This window comes from Arvicanthis niloticus, chromosome X, assembly GCF_011762505.2.
Source record: "Arvicanthis niloticus isolate mArvNil1 chromosome X, mArvNil1.pat.X, whole genome shotgun sequence".
In the NCBI taxonomy this organism is placed as follows: Eukaryota; Metazoa; Chordata; class Mammalia; order Rodentia; family Muridae; genus Arvicanthis; species Arvicanthis niloticus.
Window position 1 is genome coordinate 127,442,153 of NC_047679.1, and position 15,394 is coordinate 127,457,546.

The 15,394-nt window shown below is 37.1% G+C and overlaps 1 protein-coding gene across 3 annotated transcripts in view; it reads right to left on the reverse strand.

Annotated features, from left to right (window-relative positions):
• The window catches only part of Gabra3 (gamma-aminobutyric acid type A receptor subunit alpha3), a 213,674-nt gene that overhangs the window by 101,094 nt on the left and 97,186 nt on the right, over positions 1-15,394 (reverse strand). For all 3 annotated transcript variants that reach the window (XM_034484920.1, XM_076918611.1, XM_076918610.1), the window contains one exon: positions 12,622-12,743. In XM_034484920.1, coding sequence (XP_034340811.1) covers positions 12,622-12,743 — 122 coding nt within the window. The remainder of the gene's footprint in view (positions 1-12,621; positions 12,744-15,394) is intronic.

Here is a 15,394-nt window from a genome sequence, read left to right on the forward strand (position 1 = left end):
CAGCTTTCTAATTCAGTCTCTCCAGAGGACACTGTATTATAATTTCCAGAGCTAATTTCAAAAAGGGATTTTTTCCAATATTATAAAGAAAATAAATTTTAGGAGTCAGAGAATAATATGTCTCAAAGGGATATCAATTGTTTCTCTAATTCCCAAGTAAACACCTTCATTAAGAGATCTGTTTGCTACAGAGACAACTCAGAGTCACCGATGTACTCTAATTCTTCTTCTAGATGGATGTGGTTTTGCATCATACCTTCATTCAGAAGACACATAGAGAGACTACAGGTTATAGTAGCAAGGTGATGTGCTTTTGCAGACATCACAACATAGTAACTCATTGGGTCTAGAAAAACATTGATTAAAAGATTGGCCAGGCACTATGGTACACCTCTTTAATCCTAGCATACAGGAAACAAAAGTAGACAGACCTCAATGAGTTCAAAGCCAGTATCAACTACATAGTGAGTTCTGGGGCTTACAGGGCCACATAATGAGATCTTATCTAAAAAAAATAAAAGATTTTAATAGATGCAGGTAGTGCATTTAATAAAATTCAACCCATCACCTAATTTTAAAAGTTAATATATATAATGCTGTTCACATAATGTTAAATGAGAAAAAAAATCCAAAACTTTCTCTTTACGATCAGGAATAAGCTAAAAATGGCTACTTTCATCATTTTATTCAAGATACTAGTGGAAGATGTTGGCAGAATAATTAGGAAAGTGATGGAAATAAAGAGCATCCAACATGGAAATTCAGAAGTCAAATTGTCACTGTTTGTAAGTAGCATCATTTTTATATGTAGAACAAACAAAAATGCCCCAATACTCTGGATGACATCTGCAGAATTGCTAAATGCCAATAGTGACTTTAAAGTCACCGAAGAAGTAATAGAGCAATTTCATTTGTAATAGGTGTAAAATTTAGATACTTAGCAGTAAATTCAAAGGAAAAAAGGTAAAGTAACATATAAAGGCCGACCTATAAGAATTAGACCAGACTTCTCACCAGAGACTATAAAAGCCAGAAGGTCCTGGACTGATATCATACAGACACTAAGAGAACACAAATGCCAGCCCAGACTACTTTACCCAGGAAAACTATCAATCAATATTGATGGAGAAACCAAGATATTCCACGACAAAATTAAATTTACACAATGTCTTACCACTAACCCAAAACTTCAAAGGATAATTGATGGAAAACTCCAACACAAGGAGAAAAACTACAACCTTGTTGGGAGCCGACTTTAGTAGAAAGCGGCTAGATCAACTTTGCAGCCATCTGGAACCATATACCCTGATGAAAGACTTGGTTGTCAAAAGCCTATAACAGCTGAGCACACTCTGATAAATATATTGTTTATCCCACATAGCTTGTTTTGCTGTTTAGTGACCTAAGCTGTGTGGTGCACGTGGTAAAGTGTTTTCACCTGTGTTCTCCTGCTTGTGTATATAAATACCTCAGAATTCCCTTCAATAGAGAGACTTGATCACACCCTGTCTTATCTCCATTCTTCGAGTCTCCTGCCCCTGCAGCCCCACTCTCTCTCTTGACCAGAGCACTTAGCCCCAACGCGTTGAGGCAGAGTAAAGGTTACCAACACAACCTAGGAAAAACAAGAAAGTAATTTTCCAACAACCCCAAAGAAGATAGCTATACAAACATAACTCCACTGCCAATAACAAAAATAACAGGAAGCAACATTCATTTTTCTTAATATCTCTTAATATCAATGGACTCAACTCTCCACTAAAAAGACATAGACTATCAGACTGGATACATAACCATAATCCAGCATTTTGCTGCATACAGGAAATGCACTTCTGTGAAAAAGACAGATACTACCTCAGAGTAAAAGGATGGAAAACAATCTTCCAAGCAAATGGTCCCAAGAAACAAGCTGGAGTACCTATTTCTAATATCAAATAAAATCGTTTTTCAACCAAAAGTAATAAAAAAAGATAAGGAAGGACACTTCATATTCATCAAAGAAAAAATGTACCAAGAGGAACTCTCAATTCTGAACATCTATGCCACAAATGCAAGAGCACCAACGTATAAAAGAAACTTTACTAAAGCTTGAAGCATACATTGCACCCTACACAATAATAGTGGGAGATTTCAACACCCCACCCTCAGCAATGGACAAAGCATGGAAACAAAAACTAAATTGAGACACAATGAAATTAACAGAAGTTATGAACCAATTGGACTTAACTGATATCTATAGAACATTTCATCCTAAAACAAAAGAATATACCTTTTTCTCAGCACCTCATGGTACCGTCTCTAAAATAGACCATATGATTGGTCACAAAACAGGCCTCAAAAGATACAAAAATATTGAAATAATTCCTTGTACCTTATCAGACCACCATGGACTAAGGCTGGTCTTTAGTAATGACAAAAACAATGGAAAGCCCACATACACATGGAAACTGAACAATACTCTACTCAGTGATGACTTGGTCAAGGAAGAAATGAAGACAGAAATTAAAGACTTTTTAGGATTTAATGAAAATGGGGACACATCATACCAAAACTTGTGGAACTCCATGAAAGCAGTACTAAGAGGAAAACTCATAGCTCTACGTGCCCACAAAAAGAAAATGGAAAGAGAATACATTAACAACTTGACAGCACACCTGAAAGTATTAGAACAACAACAACAAAAAGCTAATATACCCAAGAGGAGTAGACGGCAGGAAATAATCAAACTCTGAGCTGAAATCAACCAAGTATAAACAGAAAGAACTATATAAAATATCAACAAAACCAGGAGCTGGTTCTTTGAGAAAATCAACAGGATAGATAAACCCTTAGCCATTCTAACCAAAGGGCACAGAGACAGTATTCAAATTAATAAAATCAGAACTGAAAAGGGAGACATAACAACAGAAACTGAGGCAATTAAAAAATCATCAGATCCTACTACAAAGGCCTATACTCAACAAAATTGGAAAATCTGGATGAAATGGACAATTTCCTAGACAGATACAAGTATCAAAATTAAGTCAGGAGCAGATAAACCATCTAAACAGTCCCATAATTCCTAAAGAAATAGAAGCAGTCATTAAAACTCTCCCGACCAAAAAAAGTCTGTGACCAGATATTTTGAGTGCAGAATTCTATCAGACCTTTCGGGAAGACCTAATACCCATTCTCTTCAAACTATTCCACAGAATAGAAACAGAAGGAATACTACCCAATTCACTCTATGAAGCTACAATTATGCTCATACCTAAACCCCACAAAGACCCAACAAAGAAAAAGAACTACAGACCAATCTCTCTTATGAATATTAATGAAAAATACTCAATAACATTCTCGAAAACCGAATCCAAGAACACATCAAAGCAATCATCCATCATGATCAAGTAGGTTTTGTCCCAGGAATGCAAGGATGGTTCAATATATGAACTCCATCAATGTAATCCACTACATAAATAAACTCAAAGAAAAAAACCACATGATCATCTCACTAGATGCCAAGAATGCATTGACAAAATTCAACATTCCTTCATGTTAAAAGTCTTGGAAAAATTAGGAATTCAAGGTCTATACCTAAACATAGTAAAAGCAATATACAGCAAGCCAGTAGTAGCCAACATCAAACTAAATGGAGAGAAACTTGAAGCAATCCCACTAAGATCAGGGACTAGACAAGGCTGCCCACTCTCACCCTACGTATTCAATAAGGTACTGAAAGTCCTAGCCAGAGCAATTAGACAACAAAAGAAAGTCAACGGAATACAAATAGGAAAGGAAGAAGTCAGAATCTCACTATTTGCAGATCATATGATAGTATGCTTAAGTGACATTAAAACTTCCACCAGAGACCTCCTAAACCTGATAAACAACTTCAGCAAAGTGGCTGGATATAAAATCAACTCAAACAAATCAGTAGCCTTCCTCTACTCAAAGGATAAACAGGCTGAGAAAGAAATTAGGGAAATGACACCCTTCACAATAGACACAAATAATATAAAATACCTTGGTGTGAATCTAACCAAGCAAGTGAAAGATCTATGTGGCAAGCACTTCAAATCTCTGAAGAAAGAAATTGAAGATGATCTCAGAAGATGGAAAGAGCGCCCATGCTCCTGGATTGGCAGGATTAATTTAGTAAAATTGGCCATCTTGCCAAAAGCAATCTACAGGTTCAATGCAATCCCCATCAAAATTCCAAATTAATTCTTCATAGAGATAGAAAGAGCAACTTGCAAATTCATTTGGAATAACAAAAAGCCCAGGATACCGAGAACCATTCTCAACAATAAAAGAACTTCTGGGGGCATAACCAAACCTGACCTAAAGCTGTACTACAGAGTAGTAGTGATAAAAACTGCATGGTATTGGTACAGAGACAAGCAGGAAGATCAATGGAATAGAATTGAATATCCAGAAATAAACCCGCACACCTATGGTCACTTGATCTTTGACAGGGGAGCTAAAACCATCCAGTGGAAAAAGGTCAGCATTTTCAACAAGTGGTGCTGGCTCAACTGGAAGTCAACATGTAGAAGAATGCAAATCAATCCATTCTTATCCCCTTGTACAAAGCTCAAGTCCCAGTGGATAAAGGACCTTCACATAAAACCAGAAACACTGAAACTATTAGAAGAGAAGGTGGGGAAGACCCTTGAATACCTAGGCACAGGGGGAAAGTTCCTGAACAGAACACCAATGGCTTATGCTCTAAGATCAAGAATTGACAAATGGGACCTCATCAAATTGCAAAGCTTCTGTAAGGCAAAGGACACTGTCAATAAGACAAAACGGCAGCCAACAGTTTGGGGAAAGATCATTACCAATCCTACATCTGATAGAGGGCTAATATCCAATATATACAAAGAATTCAAGAAATTGGACTCCAGACAACCAAATAACCCTATTAAAAATGGGGTACAGAGCTAAACAAATAATTCTCAACTGAAGAAACTCAAATGGCTGAGAAGCACCTTAAGAAATGCTCAACATCCTTAGACATCAGGGAAATGCAAATCAAAACAACCCTGAGATTCCACCTCACACCAGTAAGAATGGCTAAGATCCAAAACTCAGGTGATAGTAGATGCTGGGGAGGATGTGGAGAAAGAGAAACACTCCTCCATTGTTGGTGGGGTTGCAAGCTGGTACAACCACTATGGAAATCAGTCTGGCAGTTCCTCAGAAAATTGGACATAGCATTACCTGAGGATCCAGCTATACTACTCCTGGGCATATACCCAGAAGATGCTCCAACATATAACAAGGACTCATGTTCCACTATGTTCATAGCAGCCTTATTTATAATAGCCAGAAGCTGGAAAGAACCAAGATGTCCTTCAACAGAGGAATGGATACAAAAAATGTGGTACATTTATACAATGGAGTATTACTCAGCTATGAAAAATAATGAATTAGAGAAATTCTTAGTTAAATGGATGGAACTAGAAATTATCATCCTGAGTGAGTTAACCCAATCACAAAAGAACACACATGGTATTTACTCACTGATAAACGGATGTTAGCCCATAAGCTTGGAATAGCGAAGACTCAACACACAGGCCACATGAAGCTCATGAAGAAGAAAGACCAAGTGTGGGTGCCTCAGTCCTACTTAGAAGGAGTCACAAAAATACTCAATGGAGCAAATATGGAAACAAAGTGTGGGACATAAACTGAAGTAGGAGCCATCTGGAGACCATTCCACCTGGGTATCAATCCCAGGTATAGTCACCAAAGTTAGACACTGATGTGGATGGCAGGGAGTGCATGCTGACAAGAACCTGATATAGCTATCTCCTTAGAGGTCTGCCAGAGGCTGACACATTCAGAGGCAGATGCTCACTGCTAACCACTGATCTGATCAAGGGTTTCACAATGGAGAAGTTAGAGAGAAGACTGAAGGAGCAGAAAGGGTTTGTGGTCCCATGAGGAGATCAACAATACCAACCAACCAGAGCTCCCCAAGGTGTAAACCACCAGCATGGGAGCACATAGGGTGGGACCCATGACTCTATCTGTACATGAAGGGGAGGATGGCCTTGTCAGGCATAGGTGGGAGAGGAGATTCTTGGTCCCATGAAGGATGAACACCAAGTGGGGGGGGGGAATTCGAGGGTGGGGAGGTGAGAGTGGGAGGGTAGGTGGGGGAACATCCTCATAGAAGCATGAGGGGGGCTGGGATAGGAGGTTCCTGGGTGGTGGTGGGGAAGTGGGGTTAGGGGATAAAATCTGAAATGTAAATATAATATCCAATAAAGAAAACAACAACAACAAAAAAAAAAAAAAACCAAAGAGGCAAAGGATCACTGCAGTAAAAACTACCAAAAAATGAGGAAAGAAATTGAAAAGTACACAGAAAGTAGAAGTTATCACATTTCCATAGATTGAAAGAATAATAGTTAAGCAAGTTCAATGCCCACCATATAAAAATATCAATTAAGTTTTGAAAGAAATAAAATAACCCTAAAATTATGTGATATCACATAACATCCCAGGAAGTGTGCAGGAAATTCCATGTAAGATGAACAAAGCAAAAGGTATTGTACTACCAGACTCCAAAGGATACTACAAAGCTATGGTTTAAAAAAAAAACACTGTAAAAAATTTTTTCGCTGACATAAAGTAGGCATGTAAGACAGAAGGCAGAGTACTGCAATAAGTATAGCCAAGTGATTTGAAACACAAGTGTTGTGAGTGCAAACTGGAACAAAGTTAGTATTTTCATTAAATTGTGCTGGAAAAAAAAAAAGGATACCAGAAATGAAATGGGATCAATATCTACCAGTAGTTACAAAATGCAATTCAAATTCCTTAAGGATTTAAGCACTTCCAAGTCTTACTTGAAAGCACAAAATTAGTAGAAAAACCCCAGGGTAAATATTAGATCATAAAAATAAGGAAGATAGAGAAAAGGAGAAAATTGTTGATACCTAAACCTCAGACAGGAAGCTAATATCTAGATTGTTGGGAGCCGACTTTAGTAGAAAGTGGCTCAACTTTGCAGCCATCTGGAACCATATACCCTGATGAAAGACTTGGTTGGCAAAAGCCTGTAACAGCTGAAGCACACTCTGATAAATATCTTGTTTATCCCACATAGCTTGTTTTGCTGTTTAGTGACCTCAGCTGTATGGTGCACGTGGTAAAATGTTTTCACCTGTGTTCTCCTGCTTGTGTATATAAATACCTCAGAATTCCCTTCAGTAAGGGAGACTTGAGAAAATAGAAGAGAGACTGAATCACACCCTGTCTTGTCTCCATTCTTCGAGTCTCTTGCCCCAAGAGCCCCACTCTCTCTCTTGACCAGAGCACTTAGCCCCAAAAGTGTTGAGGCAAAGCGTTCAGGCCGAGTGTGGGTCACAACACTAGATTACACAAATAGAAGCTTCATCACTACTGAGCGCTGCTAGATGCTATGCACACTACTATAGAGAATGAGTCATCAATCTCACCAAGCTGTGAACTCTCGGAGCTACAAAAATGACTGGCCTAGAAAAGACTGTCCACTGTAAAATAGTGGTGTGAATGTCATGGAAGAAAGCAATATTGTTCTGGTTAGATTTTTAAGTCCCACTGTATAAGATGAATTCCAGAACTGGAATCATTATTGGGCAAAGAACATACAGGAATACAGGTCACAGTCCCTAGGGAAAAAATTGCTAGCATGGACATAGCATTAAACCAACCACTAATGATTTATCGTTATACTCATAAATTAATGTATCCATTGATACCCCCATCAGAGAAGCTTCTATTTGCATTCAATGGTAATTAACACAGAGTCCAGAATGTTTAACCCTAAATGGAACATCTATATAATACCTCCTCTTAGCTGAAGGGGTTTGCAACCCCATAGGAAGAACAACAATATCAACCAGACCCTCCAGAACTCCCAGCAACTAAACCACCAATCAAAGAGTACACATGGAGGGGCCCATGGCTCCAGCTGCATATGTAGCAGAGGATGGCCTTATCTGGCACCAGTGGGAGGAAAGGCCCTTGATCCTGTGAAGGCTTGATGCCCCAGTATAGGGGAATGCTAGGGCAAAGAGCCTGGAGTGGGTAGGGGGTGGAGGAACAGCCTCATAGAAGCAGGGGATGAAAGGATGGGAGGGGGGTTCTGGAGAGGAAACTGGTAAAGAGAATAACGTTTGAAATGTAAATACATAAAAAAATCTAATAAAAAGTGTATCTCCTCTTCCTGTGATTCAGGAATCATTGCGGAAGATAAAGACTGTAAGAAACAGATAAGGCTCATGGAAAAGTATCTTCTGGACACAGCGGGACAGTTGCACATAAAGTCACAGTGGTTAGGACAGCATGCACAAGACCTATGTAAGCTCAAACCAAACCAATCTTTGCATAAAGAGGGGAGCTGGGCATTAAATTCCATAGCTAAGGAGTTATGATGATTTCTTGAAGAGGCACAGTTAAGTTTCCTTAATGATGTAGCCTCTGGTAAGTTGACCATACTCCAGTAGAAGACCACACTTCCAAGAATATTATGCTAGTGGTGACACACTACTCTATTTCTTTCCACGGTTGTCTCCTTGTCACTGGTTCTAAGCACTTTGTTCAATTCTCTTGGTGAAATGTTCTCCATATGTTCTTGTCTTTAGAATTCCTTAAGACCTTTTTATTATGTTAGATTATAATTACATTTAACTCAGATTATTTTAACAGATTTTCTTTAAATTCATCTTATGTCCCTGTCAGAAAATCCAATTATACTTAGACTAGACTATTTGAAGCTATCCTACAGTACACTGATGCTGTATCTTCCCCTGCCCCTGTGATTCATTTTTGGTAACTACTGTTTCTATGTCTCCATTATTATTATTCTATTCATCATGCCCAACCTTCTGCTGCATATTTTTCATTTCAAATGTTGAATTTCTGTATCTAGAAGTTTAAGTTATTTGTTGACCAATGTCTCTATTCAACCTCCTCCTGCTTTCTGATTCCATTTTAATATTTTTAATGCGAATGTTAAGAACTATTTTACCACACTTCATCTACTAATTCTTTAACAAGTGATATAAATTCACATATGTAACTTGTACTAATTGCTGTCTCTTTATTTTTAATATTTTTTCATACTAATTAAATTTTTACTGGACACTAGCCATAATGAAGCATTCTTTGTTGGCTATTAGGTTTTATGTTATAAATGCATATATTCTTGACATTTGTTATGGTATCCTGTTAAGATATGTGGAATTGGTTTGACCTTTTTTATTCTTTTGAAGCTTAACTTTAAGCTTTAGTATGTATAATTACATTAGTTTTTAGTCTTAGAATGTCATTGAGTCTCACTGAGTATCTATCCTTCTGAAAATTCTTCTTTTAAAATTGGATATTTTATTTATGTACATTTCAAATGTTTTATCTTTTCCTGGTTTCCCCTCCAGAAACCCACTATCCCATCCCTCTCCCCACTGCTTCTATGAGGGTGCTCTCCCACCCACCCACCCACTCCTGCCTCCCCATCTTGGCATTCCCCTACATTGGAGCATCAAGCCTTCACAAGACAATGGGCTTCTCCCATTGGTGCCAGATAAGTCCATCCTCTGCTACATATGCAGCTGGAGCCATGGGTCACTCCATCTGTACTCCTTGGTTGTTTGCTTAGTCCCTGGGAGCTCTTGGGGGGAGGGGGAGGGTCTGGTTGGTTGATATTGTTGTTCTTCCTATGAGTTGCAAACCCCTCCAGCTTCTTCAGTCCTTTCTCTAACTCCTTCATTGGGGACCCCATGCTCAGTCCAGTGGTTGGCTGCAAGCATCCACCTCTGTATTTGTCAGGCTCTGGTAGAGCCTCTCAGAAGACAGCTATATCAGGCTCCTGTCAGCAAGCACTTCTTGGCATCAGCAATAGTGTCTGAGTTTGGTGTCTACATGTGGGATGGATCTCCAGGTGGGGCAATCTCTCAATGGCCTTTCTTTCAGTCACTGCTCCCACTTTGTCTTCCATATTTCCTCACGTGAGTATTTTGTTCATTATACTTTGAGTAGTAGATTTTTGCTGGGTTTTGTAGAAACATAAGTTATTCTCAACCCCATTGTTCCTCCCTGTTTTTCAGTTGGCTTTCATCTGACCTCAGGTTGTTGTCTTGTATAAATAACCTGACAATACTTGCCTGAAAACTCGCAGAGAATCCTTTGCTGATTTCTGGACCTCTCTCTGGTTCTCTGTCTTGCTCTTTCTCTTCCTCTTTCTCTCCTTACCTACCTCCTCCCTATAGTCATGCTACTTCCTTATGTTCCTGGTAGTAAGGATTACATCTCCTAAACTGAGGAGACTAATATATTCTCAGTTCCTCCAGTTTTTCCCTTTTGTCTTGTCACTAAGGAGCTCTTGTAGGCAGTAACATTAGGGCTGCTGGCAGGCAGTTGGCAGCTCCCAGGTGAAGCTCACTTTGTTTCCCCCCAGTTTAATGAGAATTTGCATGTGCTACATTTGGTTTCCGAAGAACATTTGCTCAATGCATTTAATCACTTCTAGGTTACTGTGTAAGATGAGAAGATAAATCAAGTCCCTGTAATTTCAATTTAGTAAGTCTCATTTCACATTTTTGACATTTATTTTTAACAGACAATTATATATTTTGTGACTGGGAGAACATATTACATAATATGTGTTTGAAGATCAGGGACTTTCTGTGGTGTAGGTTTTCTCCTTCCACCACTTCATAACTCTTTCCTCCTCTTTATACTCCCTTCCCTGTTCAACAACTCCAAAAGAACAAGGTAAAAAGCAGTGGTTCTTCCCCCTACACCAAACTTTTCTCACTGTATACACTAATCTGTCATGTACTCTGTTCTTTCCCCTAATCACCAATCAAGGATAAATACAATTAATGTATGGTAGATTTCTTCTTCCAATACTGTCCTACCTCAGTGCATTATTTGTATCCCACAATTCGCATATAGACTTATTCTAAAAACAAACGACAAAACCCTGCAACTATATCTTTTAATCTATTTAGCAAATGTGTATTATAATAGTAGGGGTGTAGTAATTCCAAAAATGGCTTGAAAGTGTTTTGAAAGGCTGAGTAAACATAACAATGAAAAGTACTATGCTGAGCTGGAAGTAGAATTATGAATATAAATGCCCTACACATAAGTACCTACATTTATATGTATATATACTTAGGTACATATATGTGTGTATATATAGTATATAAATGCATCTATAACTATATATATCATTTATAATATATAGTGTATAAATGTATCTATATAACTATATATAATTATATATATACATATAATTATATATATATATATATATATATATATATAATTATATGTATATATATACACAGGTACCTATATGGCATATGTGTGCATGCATACATGTGTGTTTACCATTTTCTAAGCTCTGATCACTGAAACAAACAGAAGCAATGATGCTGCTACAGCAAAACAAACACCTAGATTCTAAATATAACTCCTCACAAATGGTCTATTCTGGAAAAGTGACTGATAGGTAGACTGAATCAGACAATACACAAGATAAATCTAAAATGAATGACTTCTATTAAAAATTGTTTACAATATGGAGGAACATATCAAAACAACACAGAATTCAAACCAAAATAATTTACAGTTGAAAAATATGACAAATTAAAAGCAAAAATTATTCACCAAAATGAATATTATTTTTAAATGCAGCTTATAAGATAAGAAAATTCATACAAGTGATTAGCTAATTAGATAATGGAAAAGAAATACTGTGCCTTTAAAAATGCCCTCTAGAAAATGTACAGGAATAATGGAATTCACTGTCATTATTTATGCAAGGTAATTTATAGTTGTTAAAACTATTGGATACAAGTTGAAAATGCAATCAGAATAGTCTCAATGCACTGCCTATTGCAATACATTACCTATTAAATATAAGCTAAAAATGGTAAATCAACCTTAAAAAGTCAAACACACACTCACACACACACACACAGAAACATACACATACCACACATATACACATGCATACATTGCATACATACATACACCCACACACACACACACACACACACACACACACACACACTGTCTCCTTGAATAATTCTCCAAGGAAGATCCAATTAGTTCTTGTGCTTTTATATCCCGAAAACATATAAGGAACACCCTAGCAACATCATAAGAGATTAAAAGATTATTATCAGATTATATGTAGAAGAGAAATGATGATGTTCAAGCCTAGAGGGAAATCCAAATCAAGGGCAATTGTTGTAAGGAACATTTTGATTATAATTAGAAAATGTTAATATAGAATGCAAATTAGATCAAGTTAAGTTATATGTGTATTTTTTATAAAAGTTTTTTCTATGAAAGTATGTAATAAAGTCTCTAGCAATAAAAGAATACAGAATTAGGGACTATCAAATTGTTTCAGGAGAATTAAAAGCATACACCTTCATACTTTCCCTTCAAGATAGTCCATAGCATAATATATTTGTCTTCCTTAATAAATTCTCCAAAAACAGATGACAGGTCAGTTGCTGAAGTAAAGGATCAGAATAAAATCCTGATGCTCAGAGGGAAGAAACTCAACTATAGACTAAGTTCCTCGATCAACAGAAGGCAAATTATTAAATTTTTAAGGGGCAAACCGACCTCCAAGTCCAGGTCTCAGCCGGTTATCATAGCCATCCAGAAGCCGATCCAAGATTCTAGTGAAGATAGTGATGTTATCTGTGCTATCATCAGGAATATCTGGGGCATGCTTGGGAGAAAGTCTGCAAAGGAAAATAAGAGTTCTTAATAGGAAACAATTATATGACTAAACATTTGAATTCTAGAAGATTTCAATAAGTAGACCAGGCAAATTTAATAGCTGTACATCTTGACCCACAGAGTAAACAATTCTTATTTGCTACAATAATTGCCTGTGTATGAAAAGAACAGTACTCAAAACTTGAACTTTTCCTTCTACACTTGCATAAAATTTGCCAAGTACATGTTCCAGCTTCATGTTCTCAGCAACAGACAAACACATGCAGAAATCCTAGATACAGTGTTACTGGAAACAATAAGTGGCAGACATTTGATTGATCAAATTAATGTAGAAAATTATTATTGAGAACTTACCTCCAATCTAGTCCAGAGAGACACATGATCACAGAAAATGTCAGACAAAACCTTGAACTACCCTCAGTTGCCACCATATAAAGACAGAGCAACCAAGCCAGTAGGAGTTCAGAAAATACTAAAGCTACAAGAACTAAAGCTTGCCCCAAGATCAGGCCACCTAATTCTTACAATCCCAGGCCACTCTGAAAACTACCCCTACCAAAGAAACCACATACAAACCACATGTTCTTCCCAGTTCTCTGCTGCTTCTCACAAAAACATAGGCAGTCACCCTCCCAGATTTTTCCTTCCAAATATTTTACTTGATGTTTGTTGTGCAATGTGACTTTGTGGTATTCCTTGGCTCCTGACTTCCAGGATACCTTTCCATTCGAACTGTAACACTTAAACCTACGCCTATCTGAGGAACTATTGCCAGTTGCTAACTATTGGGAGAGAGAAAATCAATTTTCTTTCAGAATGTAGCCCCTGATATGTCCATGATGCTCCAGGCAAAGACTACATATTCATCAATATATGGGCAGTGCAGATTCATTTGAAAGTTGTAAAAATAAAAAAGGGGGGTAGAAGACACAAGATTGAATGTGTACAGAAAAGAGGATCTGGGAAAAGTCGGAGTAGGAACTGGGTATAATAAAGACACACTAAGATTCTCACTGAACTTTAAAAAAATCTAAATACAGCCTCAAAACATTCTTAGTACATTTCTCTATGATTTTACACTTGATCAAGATTCTCAAAGAACTAATAAAAAGTTAATACTATACAAGCAAAAATATTCTCAGTAAATTTTTTTTAATTTTACTTGGTTACTGATACATTTTTCTCTTGCAAAGTGAACTAAATGTTGATTTGTAGTAGAATGCTAATCTGAACCTTCTCTTCAATAACTTAAATAGAACATGATATTGTAGCTTTTGCTTATCCAAAGGTACTTTAGGAAAATAGTACATCATGATAGTTGAGGACCCTAGAAATCACATAATTATTTTCCTTTTTAATTTACCTAGGAAGCATCTCAAGATATTAGTACCAATGAAAGAAAGACACTGTATAAAACTGTTGGGAGCTGACTTTTAGCAGAAAGTGGCTAGATCATCTTTGCAGCCATCTGGAACCATATACCCTGGTAGAGACTTGTTTTTCAACAGCCTACAACAGCTGAAGCACACTCTGACAAACATCTTGTTTATCCCACATAGCTTGTTTTACTGTTTAGTGACCCCAGCTGTATGGTGCACGTGGTAAAGTGTCTTCACCTGTGTTCTCCTGCTTGTTGTCATAAATACCCAGGATTAGGAAATAGGAGAAGTCAATAGGAGAAGTCAATATGAGTGAATAAGAGACAGTAAAGGAGACTTGACCACACACCCTGTCTTGTCTCCATTCTTCGAGTCTCTTGCCCCTCCATCCCCACGCTCTCTCTTGACCAGAGCAGCAGAGCAGTGGAGGACATAGTAGCCCCAAAGTGTGGGGCAGTGTGGTCCCCAACATAAAACTATACATATATTAAATTGTTGAGATGGATCCTATAGGTTATAGCCATTGTTATTCATACCTATCACTGTTGGTTAGATCAAATAAGATAATGAAGTTTTCCATAAAGAATAAAAATTAGACTGCCAATGCACTATCTGTGAGTCAAGCATATTTAGTAATGTATTTAATCCTAAAAATATATTGGTAGTATTGTCAGAAAATTAGAATCAAACAATTGAAGTGTCAGTTCTATCACTACTTTATAGATGGCTTATTTTTTTAAAATTAGTTTCTTTTGAGAATTTCATATATGAGCACTGTATTTAAATAATTTACATCCCTCCTCTTTTCAACCCCTCCCATGTCATTCATCCTTGTTCACTCTCAAATCTTTATTATGTTGTATAGAATATGATGAACATATGTACATATACATATATTCTTCTAAGTCCATTTAAATGTGCATGTGTTTAAGTGTAAAAATTTGGAACAGGATAACCTATTATGGAGCTTGTCCCTGAAGAAGATTGATTCTCCCTCTCTCATCAGATATTGTCCACAGCTCTTCACCTCTGGGTAGGGCCTTGTGAATTGTCCCCCATCCATGTTGACATGTCAACTGCATGTAAAATAATATTCCCTACCTTGGAAATCTTTGGGAGGGAATGAGAAAATTGCTTTGCAACTGAGGACTTTTTCTTAATTCTTACCCTAAGGTTTAAAAAAATAAAAATAAATAAATTTTAAAAAATCTAATTATGAAATGAGAAACCTTTAAAAGATGTGTACATTTAGGCTATGAGAAAAAGTTCATGGA